At 48.6% G+C, this 22,934-nt stretch overlaps 1 protein-coding gene across 1 annotated transcript in view; it reads right to left on the minus strand.

Moving 5' to 3' along the window:
• LOC130110470 (thyrotropin-releasing hormone-degrading ectoenzyme-like) overlaps nucleotides 1-22,934 on the minus strand; it is a 373,072-nt gene that overhangs the window by 318,655 nt on the left and 31,483 nt on the right. The window contains exon 2 of the mRNA XM_056277578.1: nucleotides 21,475-21,713. Within this exon, the coding sequence (XP_056133553.1) occupies nucleotides 21,475-21,713 (239 nt within the window). The remainder of the gene's footprint in view (nucleotides 1-21,474; nucleotides 21,714-22,934) is intronic.

A 22,934-nucleotide genomic window follows, 5' to 3' on the forward strand; every position in this document is an offset into this window, starting at 1 on the left:
AGAGAGAGAGAGAGAGAGAGAGAGAGAGAGAGAGAGAGAGAGAGAGAGAGAGAGAGAGCGAGAGAGAGAGAGAGAGAGAGAGAGAGAGAGAGAGAGAGAGAGAGAGAGAGAGAGAGAGAGAGAGAGAGAGAGAGAGAGAGATTTTATTTTTTAAAAACCTTTATTGAAAAACATAAAAATCCTAACATTTTGGGGGGCGTCCGGGTAGCATAGTGGTCTATTCCGTTGCCTACAAACATGGGGCTCGTCGGATCGAATCCCCGTGTTATTTCCGGCTTGGTCAGGCGTCCCTACAGACACAATTGGTTGTGTTTGCGGGTGGGAAGCCGGATGTGGGTATGTGCCCTGGTCGCTGCACTAGCGCCTCCTCTGGTCGGTTGGGGCGCCTGTTCGGGGGGGGGGAACTGGGGGGAATAGCATGGTTCTCCCCCGCGCTACGTCCCCCTGGTGAAACTCCACACTGTAGGGTGAAAAAACACAGCTGGCGACTCCACATGTATGGGAGGAGACGTGGTAGTCTGCAGCCCTCCCCAGATCGGCAGAGGGGGTGGAGCCGCAACCGGGACAGCTCGGAAGAGTGGGGTGATTGGCCGGATACAACTGACAATTGGGGAGAAAAGGGGGGGGGGGGTCCAAACATTTTTTTCTGTGATACAAAATAGTTCTGTACAGTACAGTTAAAAACACAACAATTTCATCACTTACTTAAAAATGGTATTGAATATTAATCCTTCCCCTGCCACAGAACATATTGCATCATCGTAGCACCACTCTCTGATAAAATCCCCCATGTTACTCATTCCTTTAAAGAATCTAAAATCAACTCAGACTCTGGCTTTCACCAATGAGAGGAAAACAGGAAGTGCTTCCTGCCCTTTCCTGTTCTCCACTCTGTTCTTCCTGCTACTGTAGATGGACAGTTTGGCCTCCCCTACTACCAGATTAAGTAGTTGCCACTTGGAGGCATCAGATTTTTTTTGTGGCCAACACCCAAAATGAAGACAGTCTGAGACCACCTCTCACCAAACAGTCTAAAACATTCTCCAGTGCATTGAAAAGGTTGCAGAGTCTTTTGCATCTGTAAAAACAATGAAAAACAGTCTCTACTTCTCCACAAAAAGGACATTCACCTGAAACTCTTGGGTTGATCACAAAGACAAAACTGTTCACTGTAATGGCACCGTGTAGAATCCTCCATTGTACCAGTCCTTTTCTTTAGAGGTGCTTTATATAAAACCCTCCATACCGGTTTCACCCCACTGCCCACATCTAGTTCTCATCTCCACACTGTGTCAACTCTCCCACCCAGTTTACATTTGTTCAGAGTTTTCACGCAACAATTATATACAGTTTTCCCTTTAACTGTGTACAAGTTTACATATTTACAGTCAATCACATTTAATAGGGTTCCCGACAATCCATCCAGATTTGGAAAAAGAAACCAGCTCTGGAAAGGGATCATTATCATCAGGAGTGCCCACTCCACCACTGTACTCCCGCAGCATCATTAACTCCTCCTCCATCAGTCTCTCAGTCTGCATATTTAAAATGTTCCTGGTCTGTCGAATAGATCTCTACCCGAGAAGAGAAGCCACAGTCTGAGTGTCAATCAGTCCAGGACCAGCTACATCCTCTATTCTCCTCAGATTGACCACTCCAGTGGTGCATAGCATCCTGGTGAGACCCGGTGTTGTGCTGTCCTGGACATCCATTCTGGCCCATTAATAAAAGGCTCTTCCAATAGCCAGTGCAAAGAGCTTGTAGGCTTCAGTCTCTTCCATTTAAATAAATTCCATGTCTTAAAAAGTGCTTGATAAAAAGGACGTATTCCACATAGTTTTAAAAAAACTTAAATCCATTAAAAACAATGCAGTGTCTAAACCCAGACCAGCTATCCTCCTCAAGATGCTGCTTGTCAAATCTCTCCAAGCAACATCTTTCAGACGTGTAAGATATCTCTGTACAAACTGTAATCTGAAAGTAGTTACTCTGCCTTCTATGTGTATTAGACCTTGCCCCCCCTTTTGGTAGGAACAACAAACTCTGTGGCACCCAATGTCCCAGAAAAAAATCTGCTAGATGGCTTGTATTTTTTGTGCTAGGCCTTTACGGTGGCTCCATGCAAGCCAACCTAGTATGTCACAGAGCAGAAGCAATCAGGTGTTAATGACTAGTGCCTTGCCTCTAAAGGTCATTTGCGGCTTCAGCCATTTCCATTTGTTTAAGCTTCCTTCTACTCTCTCTACCACACCCACCCAATTCTTCTGGACTATGGTCTCATGTCAAGGTACACTCCCACACATTTGAAACCATTCTTCTTCTATGTCAACCCCCCTGGTAGACTGGATAGACCCCCTCCCCCCTTCAACTCCCAACTGCCAGTGTGTCACTCTTTTTCCAACTCACCTTTGCAGCTGATATGGTTACAAAATCTTTAATAATTCCCTCCTGTTTTTTTTTTATCTCTTCCAGGTTTTTGACAAAAAATTATATAATTTGCAGAAGCTGATAAAATGTCTTTTGTCAAAATCCTTTAAAAACAGACTTTCAACACCACCCCTTACTTTACATAACATGGGTTCAATAGACAATGAATACATCCTTGAGAGTGAACAGCCCTGTCTCGCGCCCTACGCACTTTGAAATGGGCACTTAGATCTCCATTAATTTTCAGTACACACTCAATGTCCTGGTACAAAACTTTGATCATCATAGCTATAAGGCCTGGGCTGAGACCAGAATTCTCTAAAGACTTCCAGGGGTAAGGGTGGTCAACCCGGTCAAAAGCTTTTTCCTGGTCTAGAGAAATGAGGCCAGTTTCAAAGTTCAAAAGAACTAGAGCTTTCCAAAATATCTCGAATTGAGGAGACGTTGTCCAGAATGGACCTGCCAGGCACACATTATGTCTGATCTTGGTGAATTACTGAGTCCATCACCTCTCTCAGTCAGTTCACCAGCACTTTGGACAGGATTTTATAGTCAGTAGAGAGACGAGACACAGGACGCCAGTTTTTAATCTCTTGTAAAGATCCTTTCTTTGGTAAGAGTTATTACTGCTCTCCTGTAGCTGAGCAGTAGCAAAATATCTTTAAAACTCTCATTAAAAACTGTTAAAAGATCTTCACCCATCTCCCTCCAGAACTCTTTATAAAACTTCACTGGAATCCTATCAATGCAAGGGGCCTTTCCCACTTCCATGCCCTCCAATGCTGTGAAAAGTTCTTGCAGCACCAGTGGTTTTCTCAGCTCAGCATTAATTTCTTCAGGGACTTTGGGCAAATTTTCACAGAAGTATCTAAACAGTTCTTTGTCCTCTCTATACTCACTGCTGTAAGGCACAGAGTACACTAGTAGTGTGTTCTCTGTGCTGTAAAGCACAGAGAACACACCAATCGGCTCCATATCTCATTAGAGTCTCTGAGTTCCTGCCCTGTAGCAGAGTGTAGAGCATGAATAAAATTGCTTTGTCCATTCCTCTTCTCCAAGCCAAAGAAGAGCTAGGACAGTGCATCCATCAGCGCTGCACTCTGAAAATGTGACCAGACCAGTGTCCCCTGAGCCTTAGTGCTTCACTGCCCCGAGCTGCCTCGCCGACAGGTTCGAGCGCTGCGCTGCACCAGGTGTTTGCCATCATCCATCAGGCACACCTGCAGCAATCAGGCAGCCCTCTACAAGAAGTCCCCCAAAACGCCTCTCTGTGCTTCGACATACTGAACCCTGCGGTAAAAGCTCTGACAAGCCTATTCCTGTGATTCCTGTTGACCCTTTTTTCGTGCCTATTCCCACGCTGTCGTTTTGTTCCTCAGTGTCTAACTCCTGTGTTCCTGTTTTTCATCTCGCTGTTTTTGTTTCCCTCAAGACCCTCCCTCCGCGACTTCCACGGCTCCCCGCGTCTCCCTCACTCCTCGTCCCCAGCAACCATCACGTTCCCCGGACCCCCTCCAGCGATCTCCCTCCGCATCTCTCTCCCTGGACCCCTCTCTTCGGATTTGACTTCCTGGATCACGGACTCTGACTTCCTCGAACAACAACCCCTCACTCAACGGATTTAGACTTTGGTAGCCAGGCACACACACAACCCAGCCACTGAGGATGCACAAGCCAGTGCATCCTTAGTGCCGGTCCCAAGCCCGGACAAATGGGGAGGGTTGCGTCAGGAAGGGCATCCGGCATAAAATCTTTGCCAAATCAAATATGCAGATCATAAATTACGGATGATCCGCTGTGGCGACCCCTAACGGGAGCAGCCGAAAGTAGTAGTAGTAGTAGTAGCCAGGCACACACACATCATCACAACACCCCGCCAAACATATTTCCATTATTACACGTAGGTAAGATTTTGCAAGTTAGACACCAGCTTTCATTACACACACGTAGTGTAGCACACATCTCACAAACAGACCCCGCTATCCGCACCATACATTCCCCCCCACCTTAGAATCCCCTGTTATCATTTTGTGGCATTTTGTTGTTTTTTTTTCCTGCATTAAAATTGCCTTCGGGTTTCTCAGTACTCTGTCTCCATCTGCCTTTGGGTTTCGCTACACTGGTCTCTGGTCTTCATTCGAGAGACATAACAGAACATTGAAGCCAGAATGAGGCAAAGCAAACCCGAGGGGCAGGCGACCACTCAGACAGCTATAGCCCCTAAGCCCCAGAACCCTATAGCTCTCGAGGCAGTGGTAAAGGACCACAGCACTCAACTCACTCAACTCCATTCAGAACTTAGCACTGCCTTCTCCCAGATCACTGGAGAAATATGCGGGCTCCAGACTAACTCACGTACCTCAGTGAGCACCCTTTCATCACTCTTCGCACAGATCACTGCTCTGACAGTGGCAGTGTCCAAGATCAGCGATCATCCTGTTCTGACCCCAGTCTCTGGCCCCAGCCTAGCTCCAGCTTCAAGTCCCTCCGGTCAACCATATCATGATTCCCATGTTGAGCCTAACCTCCCCTGTCCTACAGCCTTCGGTGGGGAGTTCAAGCAGTTGACTGGCAGAGCCCTCAGTTGGGCTATGGCGGCGGTTGGCCATGACGAACCGTTCTCCACCGACTATGATGTCTTCCGCCACGAATTCCGTTTAGTGTTCGACCACCCAGAGGACGGGGAGGACTCAGCTGGCCGCCTCCATTCTATCTAGCAGGGAGCTAGGTCAGTGGCAGACTACACCCTGGAGGTTAGGATACTGGCGGCTAACAGTGGGTGGGGCGACACAGTGCTTAAGAGCGCATACAGGGGGGGGGCTCAGCAATGCCATCAAGGATGTCATTGTTAGAGACCAGCCCTTTTCCTTCAACGAGCTTATCAACCTCACTCTCCAGATGGACGAACGGTTGCGGAAGCAGTGTCTGGAGCACGCTCAACGTGCCAGGGCCTCCCATAGACCTACCCCCACTCATACTACCAGCGGGTCCCCTGTTCCAGTGTCCCGCAGCCACTCTCCGCCCTCTCAGTACTCCATGCAACCCCCAGCATCATCTGTATCCAGGTTGGAGGAGGAGCCTATGCAGTTTGGTCGGTCATGGCTTTCACTGGAGGAGCGGGAGCAGAGGATGCATGACCGACTCTGCCTCTACTGTGGGAAGTCGGACCACTACATCCTAGCCTGCCTGAGTCGCCCAAAAAGACCAGGCTCACTAGTGGGGGGTGTCCTAGTGAACTTGACCACCCTGCCCCAGTCCAAAGAAGAGCACAACCGGTTGTTTCCTGCCACTCTCACCTGGGATGAGGAATCAATTTCTACCAGCACACTGTTAGATTCGGGGGTGGACGAGTGTTTGATTGGCATCTCACTGGCCCGGCAAGCCAGCATTCCACTCGTCCCGCTTGACACTCCCCTCACAGCCCAAGCCTTAGACGGTCGTTCACTTGGTAGGATTACGCACAGCACCGCTTCTCTCATGCTCACTCTTTCAGGTAATCACATAGAGACTGCATGTTCTTTGGACTTGCACGCCGCTACAGCGCCCCTAGTGTTAGGTAGACCGTCGTTGGAGAGGCCATATCTCATGGTCCACTGGGCGGATATTGGGTTGGAGCGTTGCGTGTCATGCCAACTGCTTCGCTCCACTCTCTCTCCATCCAGTGGCCCCAGCCCCATGCTCCTTCCCCCGGATCTCACTGGTGTACCCTCTGTTTATCACGATTTAGTTCCCACCGGTCGGTTGTATAACCTCTCAGTCCCGGAGAAGAAGTCTATGCACAATTATATCACAGTCCCTGGCCTCAGGAATCATAAGGCCCTCGTCGTCCCCGGTTGCAGCGGGCTTCTTTTTTGTGGCTAAGAAGGATGGCAGCCTGAGGCCCTGTATAGATTATCTTCAGTTAAATGACATCACTGTTAAAAATAAGGATCCACTTCCCCTTATGAGTTCCACTTTCGAGCCACTCACTCATGCCACGGTTTTCATGAAGTTAGACCTACGCAGTGCATACCATTTGGTGTGTATTCGGGAGGGTGACGAATGGAAGACGGCCTTCAACACACACCTAGGGCATTTCGAGTACCTCATCATGCCCTTTGGCCTCACCAATGCCCTGGCCGTCTTCCAAGCGCTGGTCAACGATGTGTTGCGGGACATGGTTAATACATTTGTGGTGGTGTACCTGGACGACATCCTCATGTTCTTCAGGAGAGAGAAGGAACACAACCAGCAGGTCCGCCTGGTCCTCCAATGGCTGCTGGAGAACAGGCTGTTTGTGAAGGCTACGAAGTGCATGTTCCACTCCACCTCCATGGAATTTCTCAGCCACATCGTGGAGAAGGGGCACACCCGCACCGACCCCAGGAAGATCCGAGTGGTGGAGGAGTGGGCGCGGCTACCGACAGGACGCAACTCTGGTGCTTCCTAGGGTTCGCCAATTTTTATTGCCGCTTCGTCAGGGGGTTCAGCCAAGTAGCCGCCCCCCTCACTGCACTAACCTCCACCCTCCGCCCCTTCTCCTGGACCCCGGAGGTGGAGGCCGTCTTCTCGGCCTTGAAGGGACTATTTACAATGGCTCCGATGCTCACTCACCCAGACCAGTCCAAGCAGTTCATTGTGGAGGTGGACGCGTCGGACACGGGCATCGGAGCCGTCCTCTCCCAGCGGTCGGAGGAGGAACAAAGAGTCCACCCATGCGCCTTCCTCTCCCGGCATTTCAGCCCAGCAGAGAGGAATTATGACATCGGCAACAAAGAGTTGCTGGCGGTCCATGCAGCCCTGGAGGAGTGGAGACAATGGTTGGAGGGAGCAAAGCAGCCGTTTGTTGTGCGGTCAGACCACAAGAATCTGACCTGCATGCGAATGGCGAAGAGGCTTAAGCCCCGGTAGGCGCACTGGGCTCTCTTTTTCAGCCGCTTCGACTTCACCCTCACCTATTGCCCGCATTCCAAGAACATCAGGGCAGACACCCTCTCCTGTCTGTTTCCAGAGGGGTCCCTTAATGCACCGGACAACTCTGACACCATCCTTCCCCCAGCCAGGGTGCTGGGTGTCATCATTTTGGCTATCGAATTGGTGGTGAGAAGAGCTCAGCGCGCCCAGCCCGACCCAGGCAACGGACCCGGGCATCGCCTGTTTATGCCGTCCACCATCTGGTCCCAGGTGCTGGAGTGGGGGCACTCCAGCCGGTTCACCTGTCATCCCGGCGTCCACTGGACGGTGGCCTTCATCTGCAGGCACTTCTGGTGGCCCAATGTGGAGGCGGACACGAAAGAGTTCATGGCCGCCTGCACCACCAGTGCCCGCAGTAAGGCTACCCATCGCCCGCCAGCGGGTCTCCTGCGCCCCCTTCCTGTCCCTGGTCAACCTTGGTCACACATTGCCTTGGACTTTGTGACCGGCCTCCCTGTGTCCCAAGGTAATGATACTGTCTTGACCATTGTTGACCGGTTCTCTACGGCTGTCCATTTTGTTGCCTGTCCAAAGCTCCCCTCTGCGGCTGAGACGGCGGACCTCCTCGTCCCCCATGTTATCCGTCTGCATGGGATCCCTCAGGACATTGTCTTCGACCGTGGTCCCCAGTTCACTTCTAAGGTGTAGCAGGCCTTCTGTAAGGGGATTGGGGTCACGGTCAGTCTCTCCTCCAGATACCACCCCCAGATCAATGGGCAGGTGGAGTGGGCCAACCAAGCCTGGAGGTGGCCTTGCGTTGCGTCAGCACCAGCAACCCTGCCTCCTGGAGCAAGCATCTACCCTGGGTGGAGTATTCCCTGAACACCATGGAGAGTTCTGCTACCGGTTTTTCACCCTTTGAGTGTTCCCTCGGTTACCAACCCCCTCTGTTTCCCCGTCAGGAGCTGGAGGTGGTGGTCCCGTCCACCAGGGCCCATCTCCGCCGGTGCCATCACATCTGTAAGACCGCTCGGGCCGCTATGTTGAGGGCCACAGAGCGGTCTCGGTGCGGCTCCAATCAGCAGAGTGTGCCAGCCCCAGCCTATCGTCCTGGCCAGATGGTGTGGCTGCTGGCCCAGGACCTGCCCCTCTCGACTCCCTCCCGGAAGCTAGCCCCTCGCTATGTCAGTCCCTACACCACTGACTGCATCATCAACCCCTCCATGGTACGTCTCCTCCTCCCTGCCTCACTCAAGATCCATCCTGTGTTTCATGTCTCTCACCTCAAACCGGTAGCCTCCAGCCCCCTGTCTTCCCCTGTCCAAGCTCCTCCACCTCCCAGGGACCTGGACGGTGGCGATTTGGTCTGGGACATCAACCGACTGCTCGCCGTTCGCCGCCAGGGCTGGGGTTACCTGGTGGATTGGGTTGGTTACGGGCCCGAGGACCGCAGAGCTGGATGCCCCGATCCTACCTGGCCGACCCCGCGCGGGGTCGTCCCCACCCCGACGCCATCGGATGGCCGCCCGGTGTCTTCCATAGGAGGGGGAGTCCTGTTGTGGTTTCACTGCCCCAAGCTGACTCGCCGGCAAGTTCAAGCCACTCCCCCAGCTCGGACGCACCGGAAACACCCGAGCGCTCGGTTCGCGCTCTGAGGAGACGAGCGCTGCGCTGCACCAGGTGTTTGCCATCATCCATCAGGCACAGCTGTGGTAATCAGGCAGCCCTCTACAAGAAGCCTCCCAGAACGTCTCTTTGTGGTTCGACGTACTGAACCCTGCGGTAAAGCTCTGACAAGCCCTGTTCCTGTGATTTCTGTTAACCCTTTTCTTGTGTCTGTTCCCACGCTGTTGTTTTGGTTCTCCCAGTGTCTAACTCCTGTGTTCCTGTTTTTCGTCTCGCTGTTTTTGTTTCCCTCAAGACCCTCCCTCCGCAACTTCCACAGCTCCCCGCATCTCCCTCGCTCCTCGTCCCCAGCGACCATCACGTTTCCCCACACCCCCTCGAGCGATCTCCCTCCGCGTCTCTCTCCCTGGACCCCTCCATTCGGATTTGGGAGCCAGGTGCACGCACATCGTCACAACACCCCGCCAAACATATTTCCATTATTACACGTAGGTAAGATTTTACAAGTTAGACACCAGCTTTCATTACACACACGTAGTGTAGCACACATCTCACAAACAGACCCCGCTATCCGCACCATACAGTCCCCCACCATAGATTCCCCTGTTATTATTTTGTGGCAGTTTGTTTATTTTATCCTGCATTAAAATTGTCTTCGGGTTTCTCAGTACTCTGTGTCCATCTGCTTTTGGGTTTCGCTACAGTGGTCTCTGGTCTTCATTCGAGAGACGTAACAATAACCTAGCCAGGGATATTAAGTTCTCTCTAGTGTGAGTCCAAGTAAGTTGTATTTTATCATCATTCATCCTTCTCCACATGTTTACTAAATCATGTTTCCACATGTAAAAATAAGACTTACATACCGGATCGGTCGAGGCCCGGGTTACCAACGACTGCCACCGGTACTTTTAACCAGCAGGGTGTCGGTGGAAACTATGCTACTGTTGGGCGAAGGAGAAGGAGAGGGGGAAAGCATGTCCAGAGGCAGCTAGAGAGGAGGAAGGGTAGGCATGTGGAGGTGAGAGTTGGAACTTTGAATGTCGGCACTATGACTGGTAAAGGGAGAGAGCTGGCTGACATGATGGAAAGAAGAAAGGTAGGCATACTGTGTGTGCAAGAGACCAGGTGGAAGGGGAGTAAGGCCAGGAGTATCGGAGGTGGGTTCAAACTCTTCTACCATGGTGTGAATGGGAGGAGTAATGGGGTAGGAGTAATTCTGAAGGAAGAGTATGTCAAGAGCGTGCTGGAGGTGAAGAGAGTGTCAGACAGAGTGATGAGTATGAAGCTGGAAATTGAAGGTTTATTGCTGAATGTTATCAGCGCATATGCCCCGCAAGTTGGGTGTGAGATGGATGAAAAAGAAGAATTCTGGAGTGAGTTGGACGACATGGTGGAGAGGGTACCCAAGGAGGAGAGAGTGGTGATTGGAGCGGACTTCAATGGACATGTTGGTGAAGGGAACAGAGGTGATGAGGAGGTGATGGGAAGGTATGGAGTCAAGAAGAGAAATGTGGAAGGACAGATGGTGGTCGATTTTGCGAAAAGGATGGAAATGGCTGTGGTGAATACATATTTCAAGAAGAGGGACGAACACAGGGTGACATACAAGAGTGGAGGAAAGTGCACAGAGGTGGACTATATCTTATGTAGAAGGCGCCATCTAAAAGGGATTGGAGACTGCAAGGTGGTGACAGGGGAGAACGTAGCTAGGCAGCATCGGATGGTGGTCTGTAGGATGACTTTGGAAACCAAGAAGAGGAAGCGAGTGAAGACACAGCCGAAGATCAAATGGTGGAAGTTGAAGAAGGAAGACTGTTGTGTGGAGTTCAGGCAGGAGTTAAGACAGGCACTGGGTGGTAGTGAAGAGTTGCCAGATGGCTGGACAACCACTGCAGAAATAGTGAGGGAGACAGCTAGGAAGGTACTTGGTGTGTCATCAGGACAGAGGAAGGAAGACAAGGAGACTTGGTGGTGGAATGAGGAAGTACAGCAAATTATACAGAGGAACAGGTTGGCAAAGAAGAAGTGGGATAGTAAGAGAGATGAAGAAAGTAGACAGGAGTACAAGGAGATGCAGCGTAAAGCAAAGAGAGAGGTGGCAAAGGCAAAGGAAAAGGCGTATGGTGAGTTGTATGACAGATTAGACACTAAGGAAGGAGAAAAGGACTTGTACCGATTGGCTAGACAGAGGGACCGAGCTGCAAAGGATGTGCAGCAAGTTAGGGCGATCAAGGATAGAGATGGAAATGTGCTGACAAGCGAGGAGAGTGTGCTAAGAAGGTGGAAGGAATACTTTGAGGGGCTGATGAATGAAGAAAATGAGAGAGAGAGAAGGCTGGATGATGTAGGGATAGTGAATCAGGAAGTTCAGCGGATTAGCAAGGAGGAAGTGAGGGCAGCTATGAAGAGGATGAAGAGTGGAAAGGCAGTTGGTCCTGATGACATACCTGTGGGGGCATGGAGATGTTTAGGAGAGATGGCAGTGGAGTTTTTAACTAGATTGTTTAACACAATCCTGGAAAGTGAGAGGATGCCTGAGGAGTGGCGAAGAAGCATACTGGTACCGATTTTCAAGAACAAGGGCGATGTGCAGAACTGTAACATCTACAGAGGTATAAAGTTGACCAGCCACAGCATGAAGATTTGGGAAAGAGTAATAGAAGCTAGGTTAAGAGGAGAGGTGATGATCAGCGAGCAGCAGTATGGGTTCATGCCACGAAAGAGCACCACAGATGCGATGTTTGCTTTGAGAATGTTGATTGAGAAGCATAGAGAAGACCAGAAAGAGTTGCATTGTGTCTTTGTAGATTTAGAGAAAGCTTATGACAGAGTGCCGAGAGAGGAGGTGTGGTATTGTATGAGGAAGTCAGGAGTTGCAGAGAAGTATGTAGGAGTGGTGCAGGATACGTATGAGGGAAGTGTGACAATGGTGAGGTGTGCGGTTGGAATGACAGATGGGTTCAAGGTGGAGGTGGGATTACATCAAGGATCAGCTCTGAGCCCTTTCTTGTTTGCAATGGTGATGGACAGGTTGACGGACAAGATCAGGCAGGAGTCACCATGGACGATGATGTTCGCGGATGACATTGTGATCTGTAGCGAGAGTAGGGTGCAGGTTAAGGAGAGCCTGGAGAGGTGGAGGTATGCACTGGAGAGAAGAGGAATGAAAGTCAGTAGGAGCAAGACGGAATACCTATGCGTGAATGAGAGAGAGGACAGTGGAATGGTCAGGATGCAAGGAGTGGAGGTGACAAAGGCATTTGAGTTTAAATACTTGGGGTCAACTGTCCAAAGTAACGGGGAGTACAGAAGAGAGGTGAAGAAGAGAGTGCAGGCAGGGTGGAGTGGGTGGAGAAGAGACTCAAGAGTGATTTGCGACAGAAGGGTACCAGCAAGAGTTAAAGGGAAGGTTTACAAGATGGTTGTGAGACCAGCTATGTTATATGGTTTGGAGACAGTGGCACTGACGAAAAGACATGAGGAGGCGGAGCTGGAGGTGGCAGAGTTGGAGATGATAAGATTTTCACTGGGAGTAACGAAGAAGGACAGGACAAGGAACGATTATGTTAGAGGGACCGCTCAGGTTGGACAGTTTGGAGACAAAGCAAGAGAGGCAAGATTGAGATGGTTTGGACATGTGTGGAGGAGAGATGCTGGGTATATTGGGAGAAGGATACTGAATATGGAGCTCCCAGGAAAGAGGAAAAGAGGAAAGCCAAAGAGGAGGTTTATGGATGTGGTGAGGGAAGACATGCAGGTGGCTGGTGTGACAGAGGAAGACGCAGAAGACAGGAAGAAATGGAAACGGTTGATCCGCTGTGGCGACCCCTAATGGGAGCAGCCGAAAGTAGTAGTAGCAGAATTTATAATTACCAAATAGATGTGTATATCTATGTGTGCAACTGCTGGCCAATTCATTGCTGTTATTCAATGTGGACATTTCTGGTTTGCAAACGATGAAATACTTTTCAGTAAGACATAGATTGCACATTTTACGACTGGTGGGCTGTGGTGGTGGTTCACATATTTAAAAAGGGGGATAGGAGGTTGTGCTCCAATTATCGGGACATCACATTGCTCAGCCTCCCTGGGAAAGTCTACTTTAGGGTGCTGGAAAGGAGGCTCCGACCGATTGTCGAACCTCAGATCCAGGAGGAACAATACAGATTCCGTCCTGGCCGTGGAACAACGGACCAACTCTTTACCCTTGCAGAAGTGCTGATGGGGGACATGGGAGTTTGACCAGCCAGTCTACATGTGTTTTGTGGACTTGGAGAAGGCTTACGACCATGTACCATGGGGCACTCTGTGGGGGGTACTGCGGGAGTATGAGGTACCGGGGCAGTTGCTACAAGCCATCCAGTCCTTGTATAATCAAAGTGACAGCTGTGCCCGCATTCTCGGCACAAGGTCAAACACGTTTTTGGTGGGTGTCAGACTCTGCCAAAGTTGTCCCTTGTCTCCAATTCTGTTTGTGATATTCATGGACGGGATCTCAAGGCACAGCCAAGGTGAGGCGTGTGTCTATTTTTGGTAACCTCAGAATTGTATCTCTGCTCTTTGCAGATGATGTGGTTTTGTTGGCTTCATCAGAATGCGACCTCTGGCGCGCACTGGGGCAGTTTGCAGCTGAGTGTGAAATGGCGAGGATGAGAATCAGCACCTCCAAGTCTGAGGCCATAGTTCTCCACCGGAAAATGTTGGATTGCTCTCTCCGGGTTGGGGATGAGTTGTTGCCTCAAGTGAAGGAGTTCAAGTACCTCAGCGTCTTGTTCACGACTGAGGGTAGGATGGAGCGGGAGATTGACAGGCGCATTGGTGAAGCATCAGCAGTAATTGCGGACGTTGTACCGGACCGTTGTGGTGAAGAGGGAGCTGAGCCGGAAGGCAAAGCTCTAAATTTACCAGTCAATCTTCGTTCCAACCCCCACATATAGTCATGATCTTTGAGTAGTGACCGAAAGGGTGAGATTGCGGATCAAAGCAGCTGAAATGAGTTTCCTCTGTAGGGTGTCTGGGCTCAGCCTTAGAGATAGGGTGAGGAGCTCGGACATCCGGAGGGACCTCGGAGAAGAGCCACTGCTCCTTTGCGTTGAAAGAAGCCAGTTGAGGTGGTTCGGGCATCTGACTAGGATGCCTCCTGGGCCCCTTCCTTTGGAGGTTTACCGGGCACGGCCAACTGGGAGGAGACTCCGGGGTAGACTGAGAATTCACTGGAGGGACTACGTGTCCAATCTAGCCTGGGAACACCTTGGGATCCCCCAGGAGAAGCTGGAGGGCGTTGCTGGGGAGAGAGACGTCTGGAGTGCCCTATTTAGCTTGCTGCCACCGCGACCCGACCCCTGAGAAGCAGCTGGAGATGAATGAATGAATTAATGAACTACTGGTTGAATATGCCTTGTTCTTTGAGAGGATTGTCAAGCTGGTTGAATAATTAATCTTTCTGTCCGCCAATGACCAAATATAAGGGCTTAAAGATGTGGCATTCTTTAAATGGTTGTTTCTAAAGCTACACATGTGTGCATTAAACCTCTTTTTGAATATCCCCTCTGTTAGACCCACGTATGTCTCCATTTTGTCGTTGTCATCTCTCGTCACCGTAGCTTGGCAGATAACGCCTTTCATCTAGCATTTTCTTTCGAGGGGGCATGAGTCGTTCACACGGCAGTTGCAGTTGGGGGTATCTGGTTGTGATGAAGGTGTCACTGATTTGTTCATGATTCTTGTGTTGTGGGACGATATTGTGTTGAATGTTAGGCAGGCAGCTGTAACTAATGTTGATAGTGTTCCTATTGAATATCTTCCTCAGTTGATGGTCCGGGGTGAAGCACTTATCCAAAAGCTCAAAAAACTGCTTACCCATGTTTGTAGCCACGGTGTCACTGTAGGGTGGGTTGTACCAGCTGATGTTTCGTTTTCTGCTACGTTTGTTGGTTTGCTGGCAGTCAGTGTGTAATGGTGCGTTGCACTTGAGCTGCTCTTTTGTAATGCATCTTGGTATGGAGGTGCAGCTTCATTGAAGATTGACTCACTAGTTGATCATTTTGCCAGTCTTCCATTAATGCTTTGTTGGATGTTCTTCAAGATGGAAGGTGGATGGTTGCTTTCTCTGTGGACATACTGCAGCGTGTTGTTCTTGCACGGGCTTCATGCATGGCTTGTATGTGCCGTTCCGAAGGTCCATTGAGATGTCCAGAAAGTCCATTTGTTTTTTGTTTGCTTCATTGGTGATTTTTAGCCCGTTGTTTGAGAATATTTTGCAGATTGTTTTCTTAATTTGCTCGACCTCTCGGTGTTTTGCTGCAAATTGCTCGCCCATCATCCCTATTGAGTCCAACATTGATTTCCAGGGCCTTTAGTTGAGACAACAAATATATCCCAACTAGTTCATTATAGTAGAACTACTATAATGACTACCGACCCATAGCACTCACCCCCATTGCCATGAAGTGCTTTGAAAGACTGGTTCTGGCTCACATCAAAAACATTATCCCCCCCACATTCGACCCACATCAGTTCGCCTACCGTCCCAAAAGGTCTATTGAGGATGCCATTGCCACTGCCCTGCACGTTGCTCTGAACCACCTTGAACTTAACAACACGTACATCCGGATGCTGTTTATAGATTACAGCTCTGCCTTCAACACTATCATCCCCGCCAAACTAACCACCAAACCCCTCTCCCTTGGCCTCAACCCCTCCCTCTGTAACTGGATCCTGGACTTCCTGACCAACAGACCTCAGTCTGTTAGGTTAGGTGACCACTCCTCCTCCACCCTGACCCTCAGCACAGGTGCCCCTCAAGGCTGTGTTCTGAGCCCCCTCCTTTTCTCCCTCTTTACTCACGACTGCCTGCCAACTCACCCTTCAAATGTTATAGTTAAGTTTGCAGATGACACCACAGTCATTGGCCGTATCACCAACAATGACGAGATGGCCTACAGAGACCAGATTGAGCACCTCACATCATGGTGTACTATTAACAATCTTGTCCTCAATGTGCAGAAGACAAAGGAGCTGATTGTGGACTTCAGGACATCTAGAAGCTGCAGCCACTCCCATTCACATCAGTGGGGTGGAAGTGGAGCGTGTTTCCAGCTTTAAATTCCTTGGAGTCCACATCAGCGAGGACCTTTCGTGGACACCCAGGCCCTTGTGAAAAAGGCCCAACAACGCCTGCATTTCCTGAGGAGGCTGAGGAGCGCCCGTCTACCCCCCAAAATTCTCACCAACTTCTACCACTGCATCATAGAGAGAACCTGACCGTCTGCATCGCAGTGTGGTAGGGCAACTGCACCTCAGTAGACCAGAAAGCTCTGCAGCGGATCGTCAAGGCGGCCCAGCATATCACCGGTACCCAGCTCCCAGCCATAAAAGACATTTATCACAAATGCTGCCTTCGAGGGGGTCTGAGCATCAGCAGAGATCCCACCCACCCCAACCATGGACTGTTCTCCCCCCTGTGCTCTGGGAGGCGCTACAGGAGCCTCAGAGCCTGCACTACCAGGCTCAAAAACAGCTTCTTTCCACAAGCTGTTGCCCACCTGAACCTGGCTACCCACTGAATGTCTGTAGATATTTTTAAATATTTTGTACTCCAGCTCTCTTTTAACTTATTTTAGCTTTTGGTCTTCATGTGTGTATATCTTATATTGTGTTTGCTGTGTTTGTCTGTGTCTGTCTTGCACTGTTTGGTGAAGCCACAGCCCTCAATTCATTTTTAACATGTGCCTGCACATAGGTTTTAATGACAATAAATTGAATTGAATTGAATTGAATAATACATCCATGGTGGGTGTATTATAGTAGTTCTACTATTATATCCATGCGCTGCACTGGTAGCTTCATTCTCCGTGGTTCACGTCAGGGTCACCAAAAAACGAGACCACTTCTCCTTTTGACCACACAGCCGTGGGGTCATTTATTTCCCAACAACAAACTTCAAGTCAACAGCTTTTTTTATACCCAATACCACGCCCTCAAGTTTCCCCACAATCCCCTCTGCTAAGCCCTGAACCTACTGTCTTAAAGGGACTATCTCTTCCACATAGTGAATCCGTAACCTGCAAGTAGGTCACTACAGACCGCTGAATTGTATTTGTAGGCAAGACACCCTAACTTGAGCCTTTCCTACCACCCACCACTGAATAAGAGAAATAAACATGTCTCTTAGATCTCCAACAATCCCAAAACTATTTAAACTATAGCTGGACATTGGTTTGTCAGCGCACAACAGACGGTGACAATCTTATCTAAAAATTTGACTGCCTCACCTTCACATGGAAGTATCATGTTGATGGGTATGGTTCCTGTTAAGATTTTATACTTCTGACAAACATTTCCGATGACCCTTTCAACGTGGATTCTCAGATGTGTGTGTCTGTTGTGGGTCTTCTATTACCATTTTAGTGATAAAAAAAGAAAGCGAATGAAAGGAAAATGCTCCGAGTAGAGTACAGCGTTTACCACAGAAGTACCAGAAACATGGCGGCTGACTCAGAGCACTTGTGTGTGACGTCATTTGTCAAAGACCTATTGTATCTGGCCAATTACCTCGAGTCGTCCCGGTCGCTGCTCCACCCCCTCTCTGCCGATCCGGGGAGCGCCCCGACCGACCAGAGGAGGCGCTAGTGCAGCGACCAGGACAAATACCCACATACGACTTCCCACCCGCAGACACGGCCAATTGTATCTGTAAGGACGCCCGCACAAGCCGGAGGCAACACAGGGATGCGACCCGGCGATCCCGTGTTGGTAGGCAATGGAAGAGACTGCTACACTACCCGGACGCGAGAAAGATATCCTTGCTACGGGGATGAATTTTGCTGTCACGCCGACGAAAATCCTGATAGTGGAACGGATCACAGCCACGAAATCGGCAATCTGTAAAAACAACATCGCGGACCCGGAAGCGAAGCAAAAATTCAGCCTGCCTCGGCAATGCCGACGTGCCGCCACTGAACAACGGCAGACATGGGAGGAAAGCTCTCGCGACTCTCATTAAGGACAATAACACACTATCATCCTTACGGCATACAAAGCCAGATGCACCGTTGTATTAAACCAGACAGACTATCATGAGGAAGTTATGACCTATAACATGACCTATAACGTCTCTGAGTTTCTGGCTTCTATTTTTACGCCATTGGTAGGCAGTAATGAACACCACATTCAGAACTATGGATTTTGTGGATAAGGTGAGGGAAATCATTATGGAGGGGGATGAAACAATGGTCTCTCATGATGTTAAGTCTCTTGTCACGTGCATTCCTTTTGATCAAGCAGTGGAGGTGGTCTGTATGAAATTACAAAACGACCCCACCCTTAGCAATAGGACCACCCTGAACACTGACCAAGTGTGTCTGCTCCTGAAGCTGTCTTCAGTCCACGTACTTCACCTACAGGGGGCAGTACTATAGGCAGAGGCATGGGTGTGCTATGGGTTCCCCAGTCTCACCTGTAGTGGCCAACTTGTATACATATGGAGGAAGTGGAAAAGAGGCTGTGATGTCCTATCCAGGGACACCACCTAGCGACTGGTTCAGATTTGTGGACGACACCTGGGTTAATATAAAATCTCAGGATGTAGCACATTTCACAGACCACATTAACTCTGTGGACACCACATCAAATTCACCAGGGAGGATGTCGAACATGACAGGTTAGACTTCTTACACTGTGAAATTGCAACTACTGATGGAGGACATTTGATTGTTGATGTTTAACGTAAACCAGCACATACTGATCAGTACTTTAGGTCTGACTGTCATCATCCACTGGCGCACAAACTAGGAGTCATCAGGACGCTGTACCACCGAGCTGACAACGTCCCCACCGACACAGCAGCCGGTGAAGGGGAGAAATCCCACATTAAACAGGCCCTGGTTAAGTGTGGTTATCCTAACTGGGCGTTTGTCAAAGCCAGGAAGACGCCCAAACAGTGCACCAGCCAATCAAAGAGGAGAAGGAAAACAGCTGTCTAAGCATAAACCAGTGGTGATTCTGTATGTGATGGGAGTGTCGGAACAGTTGAGACACATATTTTCCAAACACTGCATCTCAGTTGCTTTCAAAATCCAAAACACGCTGCGCCAGAAATCGGTTCACCCCAAGGATCGGGTCCCCCGGGACAAATAGAATATAGAGTGCACTGTGTTCTAATATGATTATGTTGTGGTTTTATTGTGAATTCTATTGTTTTTGTATTGTACTTTACATTGTCTTTATGTCTTTATGTATGGAGCACTGGACCAAATGAATTTCCCCAAGTGGGATTATAAACTGTTCTGAATCCTAATCTGAACTGTTAAGATATGGGATAGTTTACATATCCTTCTGCTTTCTTTCCAGTCCTCAGACCGTTTCCTCGGTAGGCTGCTCTTGCTTTCTCTTGGAACAAGTAATAAAAATGCTTCTTGTTTGGCACTGGCCCAAAATTACTGCTTTGTGGTTGGCTGCTGTTTGTGATCAAAATGGAGACCTAATTAGAGTTTGAAAGTCAAAGTTCTATTGTTGCATTTGTTTAACACTCATGCATACAAATTCTATTCAAGTGGCTTTTTTTGCTCCCTGGGAAACGGATGATGATGGTATTCCAAGAGTCCAGTTACACTACATCTGTTATTTGCTCCCTGGGAAATGGATGATAATGATATTTCATGTGTCCAGTTACACTACATCTGTTATTTGCTACCTGGGAAACGGATGATGATGGTATTCCAAGTGTCCAGTTCCACTACATCTGTTATTTGCTCCCTGGGAAACAAATGATGATGGTATTTCATGTGTCCAGTTCCACTACATCTGTTATTTGCTCCCTGGGAAATGGATGATGATGATATTCCACGTGTCCAGTTACACTACATCTGTTATTTGCTCCCTGGGAAATGGATGATGATGATATTCCACGTGTCCAGTTCCACTACATCTGTTATTTGCTCCCTGGGAAATGGATGATGATGATATTCCACGTGTCCAGTTACACTACATCTGTTATTTGCTCCCTGGGAAATGGATGATGATGATATTCCACGTGTCCAGTTACACTACATCTGTTATTTGCCCCCTGGGAAACGGATAATGATGATATTCCACGTGTCCAGTTACACTACATCTGTTATTTGCTCCCTGGGAAACAAATGATGATGGTATTCCAAGTGTCCAGTTACACTACATCTGTTATTTGCTCCCTGGGAAACAAATGATGATGGTATTCCAAGTGTCCAGTTACACTACATCTGTTTATTGCTCCCTGGGAAACAAATGATGTTGGTATTCCAAGTGTCCAGTTACACTACATCTTTTATTTGCTCCCTGGGAAATGGATGATGATGATATACCATGTGTCCAGTTACACTACATCTGTTTATTGCTCCCTGGGAAACGATGATGATGGTATTCCACATGTCCAGTTACACTACATCTGCTATTTGCTCCCTGGGAAATGGATGATGATGGTATTGCATGTGTCCAGTTACATTACATCTGTTATTTGGCATTCAGTGACATGCCTTTTCAACAATGTAACACAGAATAATAATCAACATTAATATTCAGGGAGGATGATTAGCCTCAGAGGTGGAAAACTCCACTTCAGAAAGTAGAAGTACTAACCATGTATTTGCTCCACCCTTGCACTAAACCAGCTGATTCTAATTAGCACAACACTTCAGCCAGGTAGGAGAACTAATTATTGAAATCAGCTGGTTTAGTCCATGGGTGGAGCAAATACATGGTTAGTACTTCTACTTTCTGAAGCCGGTTTTTCCACCTCTGATTAGCCTACATTTTAATTGATGGGGGGTCGGTAAGGGACCTGGATAATGGATAGGGGGACACTGGCCCAAAAAGGGTTGAGAACCACTGATCTACACCCTCAACACTAAACTCTACTCTATCTCAGTTCTCCAGCAACAACCCTGAAACACGACCTGCCCAGCAACACCACCCATCCTGTAACACCACCCACCCTGTAGCACCACCCACCCGTTAACACCACCCACCCTGTAACACCCACTGCCCTGAAACACCACCCGCCTTGCAACCCCACCCACCTTGTAACTCCACCCAACCTGTAACACCATTCACTATGTACAGAGTGAATGGTGTTAAAGGGTGAATGGGTGAGGGTTAAGGATTAAATTAGACCCTTAAATACGTTAATTGACTCCCCCAAGAGCAGCGGAGCAGGAAGATCTCATTTAGATGTATGAGCCCTGAACCGTCACTCAGACTAGACCGCCATCAGCCTTCTTTACTGTGCCGCAGAATTAACAATGCAATGAAGGCGCTTGGATTCTATTTGGATTCTTTAGACTCTATTAGATAAAGCCTGTGTTCATGATGAGAACTGTCACTGTTAGTCGATAAGTTTGGAAACGTCTTTCGTGGTGTGCTGATACTGCAATAGATTAGCAATACTACATACCAACATCAATATACTCATACCAATACACATGCACGAGTGTGTGTTATTACTGTCATTCTCCATTCATTGTGTGTGTGTGTGTGTGTGAGGGGGGGTCTTACTGTTTCTCTCCATTCATGATGTAGGAGCTCCTGAAGAACCCCAGCAGTTCGTTCTCGATCACAGCCTGGAAGGTGATGTTCACACGGTAAACTCTCATTGGCTTCAGCTCGCGGTGCAGAGCAATCACATACATCTGATTAGCTGGATACGGGAAGTGACGATGCACACGCAAAGCTCCGCCCCCTGGTCGGCTGGAGCTCCGAGTAGGTAAGTCAGAAGAGAGAGACACCTTGTCTACCTGTGAGAATGAGACAGAGAGAGGGAGCGAAACAGTCAGAAGAGCAAGCCACCCTCTGTCTGAGAGAAATACTCTAAATGCACAGAACGCATGTTCTTCACAAACCATAAAACACACACACACACACACACAACCACACACACAACCAAACAAAGAAAACTGAACCACTTGCTGTACAGTTAGAATCAGAATCAACTTTATTGGCCTAGTGTGCACACGAGGAATTTCACTCTGCTTCACAGCAGCTTCTAGCACTCGCAGAAATCACTCACACAAAATAGAAAAAGAAGAATAAGAAAAAATGGAACAAAAACAGGACATTGGAGGTAAGCAGTTATGCACAAAAGGTATGTCGCTACTATATAGTTTTGTTATGGCTGAATAAGCAACAACCTATGCCCATATATATTATACCACATTACTCATATAGAGCCAACACAGCCACTGAGGATGCATAAGCCAGTACATTCTTAGTGCCAGTCCCAAGACTGGATAAATAGGGAGGGTTTGTGTCAGGAAGGGCATCCGGCATAAAATCTTTGCCAAATCAAATATGCGGGTCATAAATCAGATTTCCATACCAGATCGGTCGAGGCCCGGCTTACCAACGACAACCACCGGTACTGATAACCAGTAGGGTGCCAGTGGAAACTACGCTACTGTTGAACAAAGGAGAAGGAGAGGGGGAAGACATGTCCAGAGGCAGCGAGAGAGGAGGAAGGGTAGGAGTGTGGAGGTGAGAGTCAGAACTTTGAATATGATGGAGAGAAGAAAGGTAGGTATACTGGTATATTGTTGCAGACCAAATCTTGCAAATGACTGGGGGTCATAACATTTTGGATAAATTTCAATCCGGCTTTCGTCACAAGCATAGTACTGAAACTGCATTACTACGAGTGTCCAATGACATTCTTATGCATGCTGATTAAGGTGAATAAACTATTCTCATTCTCTTAGATTTAACTGCTGCCTTTGATAACATCGATCATGCCATCTTACTTGATAGGTTGGAGAACTGAGTTGGCATTTCTGGTACAGCGTTAAATTGGTTTCGCTTTTATCTGACGAATAGATATTTTTATGTTTCTATTAACAATCTCGTATACCCGTGAGCTCCCCTACTGTGTGGAGTCCCCCAGGGGTCTGTTCTTGGGCCAATCCTCTTCTCTTTATACATGCTTCCTCTGGGTCATTTGTTTGGTCACTTTCAAGACACATCAT

Source organism: Lampris incognitus, chromosome 3 (assembly GCF_029633865.1).
Source record: "Lampris incognitus isolate fLamInc1 chromosome 3, fLamInc1.hap2, whole genome shotgun sequence".
Taxonomy (NCBI): domain Eukaryota; kingdom Metazoa; phylum Chordata; class Actinopteri; order Lampriformes; family Lampridae; genus Lampris; species Lampris incognitus.